We start from the raw sequence: 21,807 nt of genomic DNA on the forward strand, positions 1-21,807 counted from the left end.
AACCTGAGCTGAAGGGGCCACCATTCATCAGGCATCTAATACATATCTGTCCCTGGCATGTGTTACCCATCACCTCCCAACAACCCTAGCTACGATTCTCCCTTTCCATACATGTGGAAACCAAGGTGCACAGAAATCTATCCATTTCCCAGCCATCACCTTTTACTTCTTTCCCTCTTAAAAGATTCACTGTCATCTGATGCCAAAATAACTGCAGTGTTCTCCAAGGTAGTCTTTCTTATCCCACCGCTCTTTTCTACTTCCCCACCATGGTTTATTCTCACATGAGCAAGAGTTATCCTGGTAAAATGTAGGTTGCATCACTGCTATGCCCAGAATCTTCCACCCACTCAGAACAAAAGCCACAGTCACTGTCTCCTGTTCTTTCTCTGCCTTGTCCTTCACCGACCCTCCCTTTTGCTCACCTCATTCTAGCCTCCCTGGCCTCTTGCCCTTCCTCCAGCACACCAGTCCTTCTGTTGCCTCTGAGCTTTTATAATTATTATTATTAAAAAACATTTTGGCTGCACTGCACCAGCATATGGGATCTTATTCCCCACCCCCTCCAGAGATCAAACCCGTGCCCCCTGCAGTGGAAGGGCAGAGCCCTAACCACTGGACCACCAGGGAAGTCCTGCCTCTGGGCCTTTGAATTCATTTTTCTCTCTGTCTGGAATCCCTCTTCTCCCAAACATCCATCTCAATATCTCATCACCTCTGCTTTCATTCAAATGCCACCTTCTCAGTGAGGCTTCTTCTGGCCACCCTGGCTTAAACCTCAACCCCTTAAACATCCCCCATGCCCTTTTCCTGCTTTAGCTTTCTCTTTAGCTCTCAAGAGCATCTAATAATGTATATTTTATTTATTTTTGTTGTTGTTTACTGTCTCTTTTTCCACTAGAATGTCATCTCCAAGGGAACGGAATTTTTTTGTCTGTTTTGCTCACTGCTATATCCACAGGTCATGGAACACCTAGTGACAAGTAGTCACACTAATACTGCAAAAATGAGTGAATGTGTGGATCAGTGAATGACATCCACCTCATCATGGGGTGATACCTGTAAAAGGCATTCTGAATGGATACAACACTTAAATATTAATTATTTCATACAAAAGCTCGATTCACTTTTGGCTTTATGTATCTCAGTAGGTTGAAGACAATTTTATGCATGGATTATCAAAATAGAAATTCTCCCTTAAGATGGACTTTTCAAAGAATTAAATAAAAATTCTGAGAAAACAAACAGTGACCCATTATTACATGAATTTGCATATGTCATGGGTGACAACTCTCCCCAGCCCATCTTGTTACTAACCACCCACAGACAGGTATTGTGTCTGATGCCAGGCTTGTAAGGGGTCTATTGTCTGCATTAATAACGAATTTAGAATATCATTTGTTTAATACATATTTCTAAATTATTAAAAACTATGGAATTTTTTAAAAGAATAATGTTTACTATAAACTGTCTGCCAATGTATTTATAGGCATTAATATCAAAGCTCTTAGCACAAATGGAAATCTTTTAGCTATTTTTTGAGTATCTCAAGTTAAAGTTATTACGTACTACAAATTGGATACCACTTCACATTCAAAATGTATCTTTATCTGAAAAATAACATTTCAACATTAGAGAGCACCTACTTAAGCATAATCATTTGCAAGGGAGTCTTGTTACAAAGTCCAAAGGGATTTGTGGAAAAATCACTTTTGCACTCTTAAAAATCCTTTGAATATTCATGTTAATTGAATGCATAAATCTAAAAGCATCCAGCATTACTGAAGAAAATGAAATATTTTAAAGAATGATGACTTGCAATTTTAAAAATTAATATCTTGCATGCAAATTGTATCTTACAGTGCCGCTAGAAAAGGGAAAATGTCCTAAGAAAGAATGTATTCTCTGGTGGCAGTCAAATCCCTGTTAGGATGTCCTCACACTTGTGTGAAGTCATTTATTTAGTTTGATGGCCTGAAAGCAACAGATGTCTCTCATTAGGAGTTGTAGCATTGATGGGACCATAAATCACAATGTCTCACCATTTCCTCCAGGAAGAGACTTTGTCTTATTGCCAGAACCTCCTGCAATTTATACTGTGTCAGGCTCTTGAGTTTTCTCTACGGCTTAGTGGGATGGTTTACCAAGCACAACTTGTTTGGAGTTCTGGATATCAGCACAGCTGAACTGAACAGAAGCTTCCTGTTTGTAGGGGATAAAGTATGTCTCCTATAAAACAAGCCAAGAGGAAACCACATTACCTATATCATTACAGCAATGTTTTCCAATGCCACCTACAGGGAAACCTTAGCTTAGAAGCTCTTAAGGCATTTTTAAAGCTCATGAAACTTACAGTCTCCTGGTTTACCCCTGCTTGTATTGTAGGAATTTTGCACTTACTTTGACTATATGAGGCACCTGATCAACAGTTATTGAAGGAATGAGTTTCAGTCAGAAGAATCTAAGCAAGTATTTATTGAATATCCACAGTGTAAGACACTTGAGGCATTTAGATGAGTTTTGTGGTCATAAAGATTCAAGTATTTTTTTCCAAATAACTGCACCCACTGAATACACTTCTATTTCTAGGAATTTTCAGGGTGATTTATAGAGGACGTATTGAACAGGAACTACCACTCATGTAGTAAGTGAACCCACCTTGCTGAAGTCACAGTGCCATGAATTGTATATCCAAATGCATTGAACTAATTAAGTATCTTGTGCATGAATTCAGGTGGGAGTAGGGGATGGTGGTGGGAAGAAAGAATCAATCAGATTGATTTCAACCCACAGACCTAGAACATGATAACCAAGTGCATTTTTTCAAATATGCTGAAATATGTGTATCAGTGGCCTTTCCAATCAAGGGATTAGTTGATATTATCACTGTGGCCTGAGCATAGTTGGATTAAAGGCACTGGACTAAGTCAAGAGTCCTGAGTTTATGGATAGGCTTTGCCAGTGCCAAGATGTGTGACTTAAATAGTTTATTTCTCTGGGCCTCAGGTTGTTCATTTACCAAATGTGGAACAGAAGAATCCTCAAGTTTTCTTTTTAGTCTAACATTCTTTCTTTTATTTTTGGTGGGGGGCTGTGCCACATGACTTTCAGAGTCCTAATTTCCCCCAAGGATTGAACCCAGCCCCTCAGCAGTGAAAGCCTGAAATCCTGTCCAGTGAACCACCAGGGAATTCCCTAATATCCTTTCTTTATAAGAGTTAGTATTGAAATGTCTTGATTTCATTACTGACTCTACCACTGGGTAACTAGGTGACCATAGCTATTATCCCTAACATTACCTACACCCGTTTTCCACTTTTGTTAAATGTAGATAAATAGCTAAATGATATGCAAGATCACTTCCTATTCTAAGACTCCATAAATTTTGTCCCCTATCTGTAAAATTTCAACATTTAATTTTCAGCTTCACAAGTAAAATTATGAGAAACTGAACAAAGTCAGCATATGAAATTCAGTAACTGTTTTCATTGTTTGGAAAGAGTTGTGGTCAGAGGAGACATGTCAGGTCATACAGGAAGAACAAAGACCATTGTTACATATTTTGAACCCCAAACTGTACTGAAATCTAGCCTCCAGAATGCCAGTTAGCAGTCATCCTTTTAGCAGATGTTTACTGAGTATTCAAGAAGAGCATAGTCAGATGAAATCAGACTAAGATCCTTTTGTGGACAGTTTCCTTTTTCTCTGCAGAATCCATTTCTATGCCCAGCAGACACTTCCAATGCCTTAGCTCTTTCCTCTCACCCCATTAAAGCTAGTAGCATCATTCTCCTTCTTTAAAAACTTTCACTATTTCCAAATACCTGCTGAAGAAATTCAAGCTCTGTCAGAACCTCAATACTTTCCATGACATAATGATACTAGTCTTCACTGAGCATGAAGTGTTAGTCGCTCAGTTGTGTCTGACTGTTTGCGACCCCATGGACTGTATCTCACAAATGTAGCTCCATTTCAGTTCATGGAATTCTCCAGGCAAGAATGCAAGAGCGAGTAGCTATTCCCTCCTCCAGGGGATCTTCCTGACCCAGGGATTGAATTTGGGTCTCCTGCATTACAAGTAGATTCTTTACTATCTGAATCACCAGGGAAGCCCTGAGCATGAAGTTCCATTAAAGTAGAAGTTCAGACCCTTTCACAATAGAGATTTCACACACACACACACACACACACACACACACACACACACACACACAAAATAGGAACTTTTTCACATGGAATATATTAAATCTGTAAAAAAAAGAATGATCACATTTATTTGAGGTGGTTGAAATGAGAGTTACTTGTCTATGAAAGAATAACAATGATAACTGATATTTAGTGAACATTTAACATTTGCCTAAGACTGTTCCAAGAACTTGCATGTAGTATTTCATTTACTGTCTTCATGACGACTCTATGAAGTACACATTGTTATCATTTTGTAGGTGAGGAAACTGAGTTACACAGAGGTTAAACAATTTGCCATGGCCACATGATTAATAGTTGGTTGAGCTGAGATTCAAATTTGGGCCATCTGAGAGATGATACCATCTCTCCGCCTGGTAACTACTATCTAGGCTGGAAAACTGGCTTCACTTCCAGGAAACTTGCCAAGATACATTTAGAGGCATAGGACGTCCTCTGAACCACATTAGAGCAAACCCTGAGAGTGTGGGTCCCATAGGTCAAGGTTTAAACTAAACAAACCCATCTGAAAAGAATGGTAATTATTATATGCCTATGTTATCTTGGTGTTTTAAATTTTAAAATATTGCCAGTATTGTTTGTTCTGAGCCTTATATTCATGGTGAGTTCTGCTTGCTAAGATAAAGGCACTTACCCTGACTGTATAAAGTAACAAAATATCTGCTTAATGAGCTCATTTTAAAATAGGCAAAATCCCTTTTTTTTTTTCCCCTGAAGATAAGTTTAACATTCCATCTGTCAACTCATTTCTCCATAGGGCACTAAATAGTTCAAGAAGTCTGTGTAAAATATTGCTGAGAGCAAAACATGTTCGTAGAAAAAAAAAAAAGGCTGACAATTCTTGATAATTCTAATGGAACTTCCCAACAATCACACTAAGTTGATTGCAATTAAAATCCTGGCTGCACACCCAAAAGGGTTTATTCCTGCAACCCATCAACACTAGATAGACATCCACTCTACTTACAGTCCTTTTACGTACTACTTAGGCCCAATTGTGGTGTCTGTTTGGTTCATTGAAAACATATTTAGTCATATGTTTAAAGATAAGTGGTTCCTCATATCATATTTGGAAAAGGGAACAGCAACCCATTCCAATATTCTTGCCTGGAGAATCCCATAGACAGAGGAGCCTGGCAGGCTACAGTCCATGGGGTCGCAAGAGTCGGACGTGACTTGGCGGCTAAACCACCATATCATATCTAAAGGTAAGAGATGAAAAACAATTTCACCATCATTTTGAGAAATTGAGTGTACAGTTTACCTCATGAAATACATGGTCTTCAAGAGAGTTAACCAGTGGGGTAAAGCATTCAGGAAAAACAATGCCTACAAAAGCCATGGATGCCTGCAAGCTAGGAGAGGAGTCTGCACAACTTCTGACCTCCTTTATCTGGAGAGAGCAATTCTCTACTGCTTCTATGACTTAGTCTCTTGACAGCCTTCAAAAAGCAATTCATAAAGTAAAAGGCAAACAGAAGTTTTGTTAAATCCCAATAAAAATAAAGGCTAAAAGTTATAAAATAGATGAGATTTTAAACAGAAGATAAAAGGCTAGAGCCAATGATCTAAAAGGTTACTATTTTTTAATATAAAAAAAAGGTTAAGATAAAAGGCTAAAACCCATGAGATGAAACATTTAAAATAATCACATAAATTTGATAAAGGGTCAAGCACAGAGAGACTTAAAAAGGAAAACTGTGCACTAAGGAAAGAAAACAATAAGAAATATATATAATACATTTAAAATAAAAGGCAGAAAGTTCAGAGATTAGGGAGACAAAGGAAAAAAGGAAAGAGGAAAGAAAGAAAATTAGAGGGAAATAACACACTAGAAGCAAACCCAGAAGTGTTGGATTTCAGAGAACTTCAGTGTCCTTAGGCAGCATCATGTGACCCTGGAACAAGCAATCTACCATTGCCCAGAGCCTCAATCCCACCCAGGACCCAGGCAAAGCAGGAGCACCCCACTGCTTGCAACTGGGAAACTTTAGGACCACACAATCCATTTCAAATGGCCACAGAAACTCCCCAAGTCACTCCTGTTCCCACTTCATCAGGCAACTTTACTGGCTTCGGGCTAGCATGGCGTTTTGGTCAGAAAGACAATTGACGTTCCACTCTACTGCTAATGGACTGTGTGGCTTTGGGCAAGTTTTTCAACTTCTCTGAATCCCAGTATCCTTATCTGGGTTGTAAAATGATGAACTAATAATTACACCACCAATAATAGCAATTCATCTGTGTCTCATTGTTAGTATTTTATTAGTTCACTTCTTTTATAGATAGTCCCTGCCAAGCACTAATCAATTTCTAGATTTGTCTCGCTTAAGCCTCACACCCACCTAAGGTAACATTACTCATCCCAGCATCAGTAGCATCACCCAAGACTCCTGTGTGTTCAGAGAAATTCCATCCAGAAACTTAGAGAGCTTCTGTCACCAATGGTCTCTGTAGGTAGGTAACTCACGCCTATGAACCTCAAATTACAACCCCCTACTGAGAGAGGATGGGCAGCTGGGAAGAAAGCAAAGAAACCACAAGTCAAAGTATGTTCTCCTGAGTAGAAGAGGCTTGGACATGCTATCTAAGTCTTTTGTAGGATATTGAAATGCTAACATCATTATTTTATTTCCATCATTTCAGACTCTACAACATATGCGCATTTTCTGTTCAATGCATTTGATACGGACCACAATGGAGCTGTAAGTTTTGAGGTAAGTCTTAGGTTTTGCGTGTGTTGTTTTTTTTTTTTTTTTAATAATGGTTTGACTTTGGATACACTGAAAGGGATTTAGTGCTGTTAGGGTGAAAATTTGAGTTTGGTGGTATAATTTTTTTGGCTTTTTGAGCCTTTTATTCCTTTATTATTGTTGTATTAAGAGTACTGAACAAGAGTGGACATCTTTGTCTTGCTCCTAATACTAGAGAGAAAGTTTTCCATTTTCTCCACTGAGTGTGATGTTAGCTGTGGCCTTTTCATATATCACCTTTATTATGTTGAGGTAATTTCCTTCTATTCCCAGTTTGTTGGCAGTATACATCTTGAAAGGGTATTGAACTTGTCAAATGCTTTTTCTGCATCTATTGAAATGATCATAAGATTTGTATCCTTAATCTGTCAATGTGGAATATTATATTACTTGATTTTCATGTATTGATTCACCTTTCCATCCCCGGGGATAAATTCTACTTTGTCATGGAGTATGATCATTGTAATGTGCTCTCGGATTTGGTTTGCTAGTATTTTGTTGAGGATTTTTCCATCTGTGCGTATCAGGAATATTGGCCTGTAATTTTCTTGTGATTTTTTTTGTCTGGTTTTGGCACCAGGGTAAAGCTGGCCTAATTTGGAAGTGTTTCTTCCATATCATTTTTTGGAACAGTTTGAAAAGGGTTGGTGTTAGTTCTTTAAATATTTGGCAGAATTCACCCATGAAGCCATCTGCTGCTAGGCTTGTCTCTTTTGGGAGGTCTATGATTACTGAATCAATTTCCTAGTTATAGATTTGTTCATACTTTCTATTTCTTCATGATTCAGTCGTGGTAAGCTATCTAGGAATTTTATTAAAAGCTCTTTTATATATCCTTTTATTTAAAAACTGGTAATCTAATAAGTATATGTTTCTGGAAGTTCTGTGAGCTGCTCTAGCAAATTATTTGAACCCAAGTAAAGGTTTGTTGGAAACTCCAATCTGTAGCCCATTGGTCAGAAGCATGGGTGACAACCTATACTTGCAGTAGCTTCTAAAGTTGGGGGCCAGGATGGGGCTGTCATGTAGAATCTGGCTCTATCTCTAGGAAGAAAGTATCAGAAGTAAGTTGAATTGTAAGACATCTGGTGTTGGAGATTACTTGATTACATCTGGTGTTGGAGTGAGGAAATCCCCACTCACACACTGGACTTGTGTGCAGAATTGTTAATATGTATCATGGGAACCAGATAATTTAGAAGGTATGCACTTTTTAAAACTGGGAAGAGTGCATCTTACACATGAACAGAAATTTCAGTGAGTGTCAGAATAAAGGAAAGCAGATGATGGTGTGGAATCAACAAGGAAGGGTACTAGTGGACTCTATCAGAGAAGCCTTCCCATGGACCTGATGAACTAGGGCTGAAGGACAAGCAGGAGCTGCTAAAGAGGATAAGGGCTCCGGATGGGGAGCAGTGGGGAGTGAGGCAGAGGCCTGGGAATGAAGAAAAAACATTTGTTAAGTCACCTAGAAGATGAAACACAAAGGGGGGAGAGTGACAGGAAAGCTGGGTAAGGAGGCCAAGGGCAGATCTCCACACATCTGAGGCAGGATGCTAAGGAGGCTGAACTGCAGGAGGTGAGAAGCAAGATAAGAATTGAAGAATTTTCAGCAGGGAAGTTAAGGTATGTTCCTAGAAACAAAAAGTCCAATTAGCAGCTCTTTATCCCAAGAGTTCAGACAGGTGCTGATTTCAGCTGGATCTACAGTGAAGGCATTGGAGCGAAGAAGGTGACAAGCTCAGGAGGTATAAAAATTAAATCGGTACACTAACATCTCAACACTTTGTGGCACCAGGATGACAAAAGTGGGCACAAACTCCTGAGAGGTCATTCAGTCAGTGGCCCTGGGGCAGAGTGAGCAAAGTACCTCCTCACACACTAGATGCTCACACAGGTTGAGCGCTACTGAAATGACGATTCTGGGCCAGGAAACTCAGTGTGTCATCTCACAATGTAACCAAGAAAAATCACTGACAAAACAAGAGAAGAAGCTGGCAGTGGCTCAGTAAAGGTGTGGACCAAGAAGCCAGCAGTGGTCCATGGGTTGACCCCGAGGCGACAACAGCAGTTAGTGAAGAAGACGTGAGTCTATCGTGGGTACCCGCCCCTGTCACATTTTTCTTCCACTTTGGCAGCCAATGACCGCCTGTGACAACGTTGTATTAGTGTTTGCTGCACTTTACCAACAAGATTAATTCCGGCACGGCCTTAGTTTAGCCATAACATAGAAATCAAACGTTCCAGTTCACCTAATAAAATCTTTCATAGCTAGGCTATGGGTAAGGCAAAGACTGCTAGTCATTTCATTACTTAAAATTACTTACATATTAGAAATGTACTGTCAATTACTCATAGCACATTGTATCCAATTTCACATGTAAATTTAGTCTGGTGTTAATGATATGAGACCATGCCTAATGTTGCTATTATAATATTTATGTAATATTCATCATAGTAAATGTGATGAATGCTGATGATAATTTGGGAAATTAGTTGTAATGGCTATATACTATAAGCATGTGGGTAAAAAATGTCTTTTTAAAGACAAACTAATGGATGAATTAATAAATGTTAAATCAAAATCAAATTTAAAACTAGGCTATTGTAGTTATTTTTCTAAATTGATTAGCTATGTGAAAAGTCTCGTAGAAATGATTAAGAAATGAACATATTTTGAGTAGCAGCAGATCCTGGGAGGTACAGCAAAAACCATCCTGATGCAAAATAAAGGGAAATGGAAGTTTCCTACTTAATTTGCTTAAACTCAAATGGTGGAGTGAATAAGACAGGAGGGGCCCTGGATTCAGATATGACTGGAGCTAAAAATCCCTTTGCCATCGAGTGGTTGAGAAGCTGTGAGATCCTCTGAGCCTTAGTGCTCCTCTCTGTGAAACATCAGCAAACAAAGCTACTCCACAGGATAATGGAAGGATGACAAAGCGATGTCACTTAAGGGCTTGGCTGAGTGCCTGGCACCAAATATGTGCTCAATATTTATTAGATATTAACCACAGCAGGTACTACAGAGGAGATTTTTTCCAACGAAGCCAGTTAAGAATGACATTGGTCATTTTATTACTCAGTGATCTTGCAATGAACACATTTAAGCATGGGCCATATGATCGCTCTGTCTGCAATGTTGTGCGAGATAGTTCTGCATCTGATTATAAAATAAGCACTTATTTTGTGTCAGTCACTGTACTCAGTATGTGAAAATAACATTAAAAATAGTATTAATAATACCTACATACAATAAGACCAGCTGACTTGTTTAGCACTCTTTTTGAGTCAAGCATTATGATGAATGAATTACACACAGTAATTTAATCTTCATAGGTATGATTATCATCATTTTAGCAAATTAGGAAAGAGAGTCACAGAGAACTAAAGCAACCTGCCCAAGGTCACACAGCTAGAAAGTAGGAGAGTCAGGATTCAAACTCAAGCAATCTGGCCCAGCATACATCTCTTAGCAATTGTGCTATCCTGCCAGTTCAGTTCAGTTTTCAGCCACTCAGTCATGTCCTACTCTTTGAGACCCCATGGACCGCAGCACACCAGGCTTCCCTGTCCATCATCAACTCCTGAAGCTTGTGCAAACTCATGTCTATCAAGTTGGTGATGCCATCCAACCATCTCATTCTCTGTCATCCTCTTCTCCTCCTGCCTTCAATCTTTCTCAGTATCAGGGTCTTTTCCAATGAGTCAGTTCTTTGCATCAGGTGGCCAAAGTATTGGAGTTTCAGCTTCAGCATCAGTCCTTCCAATGAATATTCAGGACTGATTTCCTTTAGAATGGACTGGCTGGATCTCCTTGCAGTCCAAGGGACTCTCAAGAGTCTTCTCCAACACCACATTTCAAAAGCATCAATTCTTCAGTGCTCAGCTTTCTTTATAGTCCAACTCTCACATCCATACATGACTACTGGAAAAACCATAGCTTTGACTAGATGGACCTTTGTTGGCAAAGTAATGTCTCTGTTTTTTAACATGCTGTCTAGGTTGGTCATAGCTTTTCTTTCCCAAGGAGCAAGCATCTTTTAATTTCATGGCTGCAGTCACCATCTGCAGTGATTTTGGAGCCCAAAAAAATAGTCTGTCACTGTTTCCATCGTTTCCCCATCTATTTGCAATGAAGTGATGGGACTGGATACCGTGATCTTCATTTTTTGAATGCTTAGTTTTGAGCCAGCTTTTTCGCTCTCCTCTTTCACTTTCACCAAGAGGCTTCTTAGTTTCTCTTCACTTTCTGCCATAAGGGTGGTGTCATCTGCATATCTGAGGTTATTGTTATTTCGCCCAGCAATCTTGATTCCAGCTTGTGCTTCATCAAGCCCAGCCAACAAGGCACATATAGATTCCCAGTCCCTCACCTGAATTCCTCAGAGCTAGCTGAATTTGTCATTCAGAGTCTTACAGATTTTAGACACACAACACTGTGCATACACTCTATATTATTAATGTCTCCTGCAGGATCTGCAGTATGCTATAATCAACTGTGTAACATTTGTACAGTAAAACTATTTTTGTTCAGTTGCTAAGATATGTGTGACTCTTTGCAACCCCATCGACTGCAACATGCCAGCCATCTCCTGTAGTTTGCTCAAATTCATGTTCATTGAGTCAGTGATGCCATCCAACCATCTCATCCTCTGTCATTCCCTTCTCCTCCTCCCTTCAATCTTTCCCAGCATCAGGGTCTTTTCCAATGAGAAGACCCTTTGCATCAGGTGGCCAAAGTATTGGAGCGTCATCTTCAGCATCAGTCTTTCCAGTGAATATTCAGGGTTTATTTCTTTTAGGATTGACTGGTTAGATCTCCTTGCTGTTCAAGAGACTCTCAATAATGTAGCAGATAGTGCTACTGATCCAATGTCCATGCATTCTGCTTTAAGATCACACGATCAGTCCATATTCCCAGCCTCTCCTCCTTCCCAGATAGGTGGGGCCAAGACTGAATTTCAACCAATGGGAGACTGGTGGAAGTGACCACATCTCCTTCCTCTCTCTTCCCATCTGTGGAGACCGTGAGGTTACATATTTCAGTTTGCCTTGAAGCAAAGTAGAATCCTGGACCTCTGTTATGACTGCACAGAACAGAACACCATCCTCACTCATATTTCACTGCATGTGAGTGATAAATAAGCTTATACTGTGTCAAGCTACTATGATTTGGAAATATTAAAATAGAATTTAATGTCTTTTGATTAACATGATTGATAACAGAAAATAGGTTATTAGTGATAGAGATAAACAGATAGATAGATAGATGATACTAGAATAGTTTCATGTCATTTCAGTTCAGATTTTGGCATTAAATGAGTCCTGGCACCAAAATTCACCACCACCCCTATCTTCCCAACAAAGGTTCTTCTTTTTCAGTTTATTAAAATATATTGTTGGATGGGAGTGGTGAGTTGCAGATAAAAAAAATAAAGGCCTGTATGACTTGCCACATGTTAGAGATGAGGAGTTCCAGACTTAAGAGGTGTTAAGTGACTTATCCAAAGTCATACAGTTAATGAACGGCAGAACCAGGATTGAACCGCGGCTCTACCTAAGGCTCTAAAACTGATGGGGAATACGACATAAACACAGAGACATGAAGTAAGAGGCTGACAAATTCTAGAATATAAAAACCAAAAGATGCCTACTCGACAGAAAATCAGCATAATAAAAAGAAAGAAATGACAAACTGGGAAACAATATGTGAAGATATATTCCAGACCAGGGCTAGTTTTACTAATATGTGAAGAGTTTCAATAAATCAAGACATTTCAAAAAAAATTCTCAAATTTATTCACAGTAGAATGAATACAAATTTTAGCAACCTGAGACAAAAATATTAATCTACAAGTTTGATACAGATCAGAACTGTGATCCATATAGTATTGACAAGCTATAATATTCTTATGTATAGATTTTGAGAAGAGAATTGGAGGGGCAATTTGCAAATAAGTATATAAAATTTATCAATGTTCAAATCTTTTGACAGAGTGGTTCCACCTCTAGGAACTCATGCTGCAGATATACTTATTCAAAATATATATTATGTATATAAAAAGTCACTCTGTAGCTTTCTTTATAATAAGATTGGAAATCTTTAAATAATTCATCTGTGGGATATTGGATAAATAAACTATGGCATATTCATACGTATGCAATGATGGAAAAGACAGGAATTATTTCCAAGTTTTATTGCTAAGTTTAAAAAAAAAAACACACACACACAACGCAGCCTGTTACACTATCATTTTTGTAAAAGGACAAGAAATCAATATTTAAATAAATATGCCTTATACTTGTATATGCACAAAAATTCTTCAGAAGTAAACACAAGAGGTACTAATGTCAGCTGTCTAGAGGAAAGAAATAGGATGGATGGGGTCCAGAATTGGGAGGAAGATTTTTCGTGAAACATCTTATATATTTTTACATTTTTAATTATATGAACGTCACCCATCTTTAAAAAAAGAAAAAAAGATTGTAAAGAAGTTGAGACAGGGAAACAAGTACAAAATTTTGGAATGTAAAAATGTAGAGCAAGAATACAACTTTTCCCAGAGTCCACTCCTGGAATTCCCTTCTGCTCTTTCACTCCTACCTGACAGTGGATTGTCAGTTCCATGGGAACTCAGAATCCACCATACTGTGATGTTAACCCTGTCAACTGAGCAACAAATATATATGAACTTGATAGAGTTAATCTGGATTGTCTGCAATTCAATCAAACTTGCCTAACCTTGATGTTGACTGAGGGTTCCATTTACTTGACAAATACTTAGCCACTGTCCTTGCCACACAGTTATAAGCAGCTTAATTCTTTTAATCCTCATAAAAATTTTTGAGAAGTTATATACTGTAATCTCCATTCATGAAAACTGAGATAAAAGGATGTCAAGTTGTCTGAGAGACAGAGTTATCAGGTGATGCAGCTGGACTCTGAATTCAGGCTGCCTGGCTTCCAGCTCTGTGCTCTTAACCACGCCCACAACTTGATTTCTAAGTAAAGGCTTCACTTGGCCCATATTTAAGGAAAAACCACATCTCTTGTTAGCAGATCTTTTCCATCGGAAGTGTGTTATGTATGTGCTTGTATTTTAAAAGATACATTGTCATTAGATTCTTTTCTGGAAAAGAATATTATGCACTTGTAGTAGGAAGTAAGATCACTTAAACACTTGCTTATGGGTCTTGCTTTTGGGTGTCTGTTTTGACACGATTTCCAGTTGACTTAAGTCACAGTTTTCAATTAGAAAGTGAGAATTTTGGGCTTCCCTGGTGGCTCAGTGGTAAAGAATCCATCTGCCAATGCAGGAGACACAGGATCGATCCCTGGTCCAGGAAGATTCCATATGCCTTGGAGCAACTAAGCCCATGAGCCACAACTATTGAGCCTGTGCTCTAGAGCCCAGGAACTGCAACTACTGAAGCCTGTGTGCCCTAGAGACACAGCAAGAGAAGCCACCGCAATGAGAAGCCCGTGCACTGTAACTAGTAGCCCCCACTTGCCACTAATAGAGAAGAGCCTGTGCAGCAAGGAAGACCCAGCACAATGAAAGAAAATACGTAAATAAATATAATTATTTTTTAAAAAGTGACATGTTGAACCTAAGGAGTGTTTATGCCCACAAAGAATGCTGGGAAAAGATGATCAGGAATTCATGAACCATTTTGCTAAGTAAGTGGTTCAAAATCCAGAGGTCTGAAAGCTTTACTTCTACCATTTGACAAAGAATTTTATTAGAGTTTGTTTTACTTTTTTTTAGAAATTCTGTATCAGATTGTATTTTTATTTCTTTTTAGGACTTCATCAAGGGTCTTTCTATTTTGCTTCGGGGGACAGTACAAGAAAAACTCAACTGGGCGTTTAATTTGTATGACATAAATAAAGATGGCTACATCACTAAAGAAGTAAGAAATGCCTCACCGACACAGCTAGCCTTTGGACCATTTTCATTTTTTAACTTGAAATGCTAAACAATTGCAATTATCATTCTAAAATCACTTTTTTAGGAATCTAACATATTTTCTGTGGTGGTGGAGAAATATACTGATGAGAAATTTGGAATGGGTAGAAATAGCTTATTGTTAATCTGCAAAGTTATTATAAAACACAGAAGGATTACATCTTGATTTCTAATAGCATTTTAATAAATACTGTACATGGAATAAAGAGAGTGGTTGGAATGAGATTGGAAGAAAATATATCCAAACCATGTTAGAATATTTGGCCTGTAACTTTTTTTTCACCTATATAATATGGTCCACATTGTGTGAATTATGTAGTGACCTGTATTATGTGGAAAATGACCTGAGGCAATAGTGGGGTTCCAAATACGTTTCCAGGTGGGCTAATCTAAGGAAGAAGGTTCACAGACCAAATTAGGATGTGCATATCAAATGGCTGATTAAACTAATTTAAAACACAATGAAAAGTAAGTGGGGAAGGATGGGGTAAGATAACAAATTGCGGATGGAGTGAAGGTAGGTTGAAGGACCATATTACCTGAATCCTGGATGTGATTCAATGCCTACATGTTCTTTCTCTCACTATCTTTCCCGAGTTGTGTTTTGAGCACGAGGCTCCTCAAATAGAAGGTATCTTGGGACAGACATTAACTGGCTCTGTTGAAGATACAGAAGGTCACCTGACCACAGCTATAATGTAACAATTAACCTGATCAATGTCCATGGGTTTTGTGTTTGTTGAGCAGAGGACACTTGGGGCCAGAATGGATCTCACAAATGGGTGGCTCAATTAAGACCTCATGAGAATTAAGTATTCAGGTACACTGAGCATGTCTCCTGGATACTTAGTGCCTCTTGCATGTTTGGTATACGATAAACATTTAGTACTCAGATGCCTCCAGGATATTAGGTATCTCTTGGTCTTTTAATCCTTTTCTATATTTAACACAAACATGCTGTTCTTACCACTTACATCTTACACATCTCATGAATGCTATATTAAACAATCTTCCACTCAAACCATAGGGTTTACCTATGGTTTATAGACTACAAATTTTATCATTTAAAATGGAATTGAATACTGTCAAAAGTAAAAGTATATTACATGTATATTATCGACTTAATCCAGACTCTTAGGTGGAAACTTCGAAGAACAATAAATCTGAATGTCTATGTTAACTAGATATTTTTTTCACTAAGACTGGAAATCACAAATCAAAAACTAGATTTGGTTTTGATAAAAATTAAAATTTCAAAGCATTTCCAGCATAATATTTTGACTAATCTACATGTGACTTTAAAGTCATAGTAGGAAAAACACAAGGAAAACCCTAATAAGCTCTGAGACTTATCAGTTAGTTTTAGTATAATTCTCATGATGTGGAATATATTTTATTCTCAATAAATGGAAATTGATAGTCAACATATAAAATATATAATAAGCCTATAACACAAATATAGCCTGTGTGAAGTTGTATGGAAGTCCAAATATTAAACCAGGACGTTTTCTGATCATGTTAGATATACAGAAATTTATTTCATCTTGAAACCAAGATCAGACTTGCTCTTACATTCTGATTCTGCTGCTTTTAAGGCATAAGGCTATTCCTCTGGGACAACCAAGTTATTTAATGAAGAATCAGTGAAAAATTAAAACTTTGAAACTGAGTAGGAATAATCTGTCAAGGCTTCTCAGAGTGGTTTCTTTTCACATCGTTTGTGGCCTCATGTAACTGCCTTTTCCTTTTCAGGAAATGCTTGATATAATGAAAGCAATATACGATATGATGGGTAAATGTACATATCCTGTCCTCAAAGAAGATGCTCCCAGACAACACGTTGAAACATTTTTCCAGGTAGGAATGCAATAGAGAGGGAGTGAAATTAAGAGCAAATTTCTTGATGTCTGCAAAGCATCATGACAATGCAAAAGAATGTAAAGGAAAATAATTTTTTACTGAAAGTGGCAAAACTATAGAATATTTACCATTCAACTATGGAATAGTACCATTATTAATTTAGCAATTTTGGTTTTTAATGCATCATAATATTGATAATTCCACTTACTGAACTCATTCACCATATCCTCAATAGAACACTAAGTTAAGCAAGCAATTGCCATGTCTCATATGTTTTGGGGTGTTTGTTTTCATTCATTTCTCATAAGATTCTGAGGTTATTTATATCCTCATTAGCCCCATGTTACAGATGAGAAAATCAAGGTTCTGTAAGTCAAGTTGCCTGAACTCTATGGTAGCTGGAGGGTGGGGTTTTACTAGAACAGGGAGACTCTAGATCTGTACCACATTATATTAAAAGGCAAGAGCCTAAAATCAATCAGCCTCATGTGAATCTTATCACCAAGAAACTACTGGTTTGTGTTTTGAAGCAGTTCCTCCCCATAAAATAAGCAGTCAGGCTTTCATCTGCTTCAGCTTGTTCAGTTCAGGTGCGAGGGTATTGAGGGGTATGTCTGAGTAAAGTTTTTCGTTCTGTAATTCCCTAACAGAAAATGGACAAAAACAAAGATGGAGTCGTTACCATAGATGAATTCATCGAGAGTTGTCAAAAAGTAAGTAATGATAGTAAAGGAACTATCCCTTTTGCTTTCTTAACAGCTGGACTGAGCACTATCAGCTAGCCACCTCGAACTGAGCAAAGTGTAAAGGTCATATGCCTAAAATCATCACTTCTACACAACTGAGATGCAACAAGCCTACCACTGGGAAAACGATCACCAATTTACACATTCTATTAGTCAACACACCCTGAGGCAGGCTATGAGGGAAGCCCTGGAGAGATGAAGGTTGTACGAGTGTGTTTTTGCTCTTCAAATCCTTTAGAATATTCATCACTGAGGATAAAACATATGTGAGATTTGAATTGTTCTTTCCCCAGAACTAGAATATAACATATTATCTTGTCTATCATATTCTCCAGAGATATAGAATTCCACTATGGCCAACAGTGTATCACTGACCAAATTTATATCCAATTTCTAATATAAACACCATTGCTTCAGTGCATGTGAACAAGATATGTCTTTGGCTGAACAAAATAGTTCAGTCACAAAATTAAACAGCAGAAAATCCTCCCTGAGGAAAAGTCCATGTGGTTCTCCACCATCTGGTGGCAGACCAGATTTAGCATACCTAGAATTATTTGACTTGGTATGTGGGTAGAACAATTAAAGAGTTTTAAAAATAATTTTGGAGACAAAAAGTTTGCTGGTGTTTTACTCTTTTTCATTGTTTTCAAATTGATATACTTTCCCTTTCCTGATGCCTGCTTGTTTTTCAACTCATATTTCAATGTCATGGTCTCTCTAAATTAACTTGGTGACATCAACCTGCTAATGGTGGTGTTGTTACCTGGCCTCCAGCGGTGGATGTCATCAGTTCTGCTACCATTTTCCATTACTATAAATGGTCACAATCTCTAAGTACCCCATCATGCCCAGTCTGTCCCCTTAAGTTTCAAAGGAACATACTAAACTGCAGATACTGGGCAATGGTTTCTTCCAAACAATCCTTTCCCTGGCATTGAGACCATTCATTTTTAAATGTTCCTAAAGGTCACACAGATTTATCTCTAACAGACTCAGAAGAACAGGTGTAATTATTGCCAACTCATCTCCTAAATCCCAACTTCCAATCTTCATGAAGTTGACTCTTAGCTCACACAAACACTGTCTCCTTCCATTTGTACAAGTCCCTGTGATTCGGCCTCTGATGACCAGATATGGCAGTTTGCATTGCTCACTTTGTGTACGCTCCGTGCTACCTGTCCAGTTTCCATACTGGCATTCTAATTGGAAAAATATCCTCTAACACCAAGTCAGAGTTAAATAGGTCTTTAAAGCCTGGTGGACTCAACAAAACAAAAAAACAGGCTCTCCATAATATCAGCGTGGAAAATGGATAGAAGAGTATTTACATTTGCAGACACAGTATTTGAACATCTGGCACAGGTGATTGGTGGTGGTTGGCGGTCCTTAGAGGCAAAATAGTGCACTTTCCTTTACAGATATGGTGAATTTAATTCCACTGTTTCTCCCTTACAGGACGAAAATATCATGCGCTCCATGCAGCTCTTCGAAAATGTGATTTAACTTGTCAAATACGTCCTCAAACAGACAAACGTGAACGATTCTATCACACAAAGCTGGAGCTACCACTTTTAGCATAGTTTGCTCAGCTTTACAATGAGGCACATTATGCAAACAAGCTTTGTTTTAATATAAAGCAACCCCCAAAAGATTTGAGTTTTCCATTTATAAATCTGCATCCTTTTCATAATGCCACTGAGTCCATGGGATGTTCTAAGTCATTTCATACCCTGTGAATATTCAAAAGGAATAGAATATGGCATACAGTTTTATTCATTCTTCAGCCATGGGATTATTGAAGCTTTAACATTATCGGTGATTTTAAAATATCAGTGTTTTTCGCTATTCACTTGTATGTATTCAGCCCCAGGATTTTAAATGGTTTTCTAAAATACTAGCATCTGTACTTAATTTCCAGCTATTAGTTTCCACGTTTGAATACTGTAATTCCAGTTATACTTTAAGTAAACAAAACAAGATTACTATAATTGGGGAAAAAAAACACACATAGCCTGTTTCTCTGGATTTGTTGCCTTCTGTTAAGACATTCATTTATCTGGCATTTTTTATAACGCGAAACAAATTAGTTTATCACCAGAGGTCCGCATATGCCTAATAGAGCTTATTTAATAAGCACCTCTCAATTTTTCATAATACTTATTATAGCCAAGGCCTACATGATATATGTAATTTTGGATTTGTTCAATCCTATAGATTGACTGTTTTCTGTCACTAAGTGGAAGTCCAAGAAGGTGTGAAACAAAGTGAGGATGTCCACAGGCTTATGAAAAGGGTCAGGACATCTGTCCTCTAGCCCATGGCAAGGCTTAGCAAGTTCATTCTTAACTGCATTCAAGGCGTATTCCATCCTGACTCCCTCCTGGCACTTTTACATTATGTGCCATTCAGAGACAAAGAAATCTTGGCTACCAATGCCTGCTAGGAACAAATAGCAAGCAGAATTCACTTTGAAAGCATCACTGATTCCATTATATTAAGCACTAGAACACCCAAATTTAGTAGAAAATGAATGTAAATGCTAAGCAACTCCTCTGGATTGTATTATGATTTATCTCATCATAAAACTCCAATTATTCAGATTATTTTTAATGACCTTAAGCCAAAATTGTAAAGCTGCCACAGTATTACTAAAGATACACACACCTTCCTTGTTTTGCAGAAATTTCACCAAGACCAAGAGGCTAGAGTAGGAGGAAATTTGCAACTGTCTCTGCAACAATAAATCAGGTATCTATTCTGGTGTAGACATAGGATGTTGAAAGCTGCCCTGCTATCACCAGTGTAGAAATTAAGAGTAGTACAATACATGTACACTGAACTTGGCCATCGCGTGTTTGTGTAAACTCAATGTGCACATTTTGTATTTCAAAAAGAAAAAATAAAAGCAAATAAAATGTTTATAACTCTACTGTCTATGTTATAGGTCTTTATTTCAATAAATTTTATAATTACTAAACACATGAAGTTTTCCTTATGGGATTTTCTAAACTGTAGAGATCTTGGTCTCTGGGTGGTGCTAAAGTGCAAGGCAGAAGAGTCAGAGCAAGGCCAGTGGGCAGGCAGGCGTGTGAACTGATGGGACCTGAGGATGTGATGAGAGTAGACTTGAGGGAAGAATGGTGAGGCAGGGGACCAGGAAGGACAGGAGATCTGAAGGAGAAGGAGCATTTCTGCAGTTAGAACTCTTTAGAAGTTACTTAGATTTTAAATTACATCTGTGAGATTGCACCTGAAATGAGAACTATCTACACAAAGAGATCACTCCAAGTATCTGAGGGATGGAATAAAGAAAGGGTGAACATCCTTCTGGGATAGACTGCGAAACTGTGAACATCCTCAATCATGTCCAACTCTTGGTGATCCCAAGACTGTTGCCTGCCAGGCTCCTCTGCCCATGGGGCTCTCCAGGCAAGAATACTGGAGTGGGTAGTCATTCGCTTCTCCAGGGGAATCTTCCCGACCCAGGGATCAAACCTGGGTCTCCCACATTGCAGGCGGATTCTTTACTGTCTCAGCCACCAGGGAAGCTCCTTCTGGGATGGAGCTGCTGCTCTAGTCTCTTATCTCTTCGATAGCCTCAGTCAGCCTTGGACTTGGTGTGGCTACTCAGGGCCCTTAGGCTCTCCTCCTGCCCAGAAGGTGGAGGGTCTCCTTGTTTTCTGTTTCTCTCCCTCTACTCCTTTTTCTGTAGAAAGATCTAGAATCAGCTTCTATTACATCAACACTCAGAACTACACTTATAAGTAACACTTTAATAGCTTTTTCAACTAATTGTTAGACATAAGCAAGCACAACAAAATAACTGAATACATGTAAGAGTTTTAAGATTTTAATTTCTGAATATCTTCATGTGCTGAATACCAGTATTTTCAGACTATGAAATAAACATATATTTACTGAAATACAATTGACACCTAAATTTAGGTAGTTTTAATGAGTTGTAATAAACAACCATACTTAAAAGAGAATTTACACATTAAAAATCTTTTTCTTAAAGTAGAATACTCTGGAAATTTTTCCAAACATTCTACATTATAAAATACATAGTTACAAACAATATAATTAACAGTGAATTCACAAATGTTTGTCCACTATTTTAAACTCCCATAGACTTGATAAATATAAAACCCAGGAAATGGCAGAACGTCTACAAATAAGTACACAGGTACAAACTGACTGTATAAATGTTATACACAAAAGGCACCAGAAAATACATATAAACTGTAAACCCAGTAACTGCTGTTC

The 21,807-nt window shown here is 38.1% G+C and overlaps 1 protein-coding gene across 2 annotated transcripts in view; it reads left to right on the forward strand.

Annotated features, from left to right (window-relative positions):
- KCNIP4 (potassium voltage-gated channel interacting protein 4) overlaps positions 1–19,234 on the forward strand; it is a 225,730-nt gene extending 206,496 nt beyond the window's left edge. For both annotated transcript variants that reach the window (XM_081550411.1, XM_081550492.1), the window contains 5 exons: positions 6,853–6,923; positions 14,769–14,876; positions 16,685–16,789; positions 17,443–17,505; positions 18,997–19,234. In XM_081550411.1, the coding sequence (XP_081406537.1) occupies positions 6,853–6,923; positions 14,769–14,876; positions 16,685–16,789; positions 17,443–17,505; positions 18,997–19,044 (395 nt within the window). In that variant the 3' untranslated portion in view covers positions 19,045–19,234. The remainder of the gene's footprint in view (positions 1–6,852; positions 6,924–14,768; positions 14,877–16,684; positions 16,790–17,442; positions 17,506–18,996) is intronic.
- Positions 19,235–21,807: the final 2,573 nt, after the last annotated feature.

This window comes from Giraffa tippelskirchi, chromosome 1, assembly GCF_054371585.1.
Source record: "Giraffa tippelskirchi isolate mGirTip1 chromosome 1, T2T-mGirTip1v1.2.pri, whole genome shotgun sequence".
NCBI classification, from domain to species: Eukaryota; Metazoa; Chordata; class Mammalia; order Artiodactyla; family Giraffidae; genus Giraffa; species Giraffa tippelskirchi.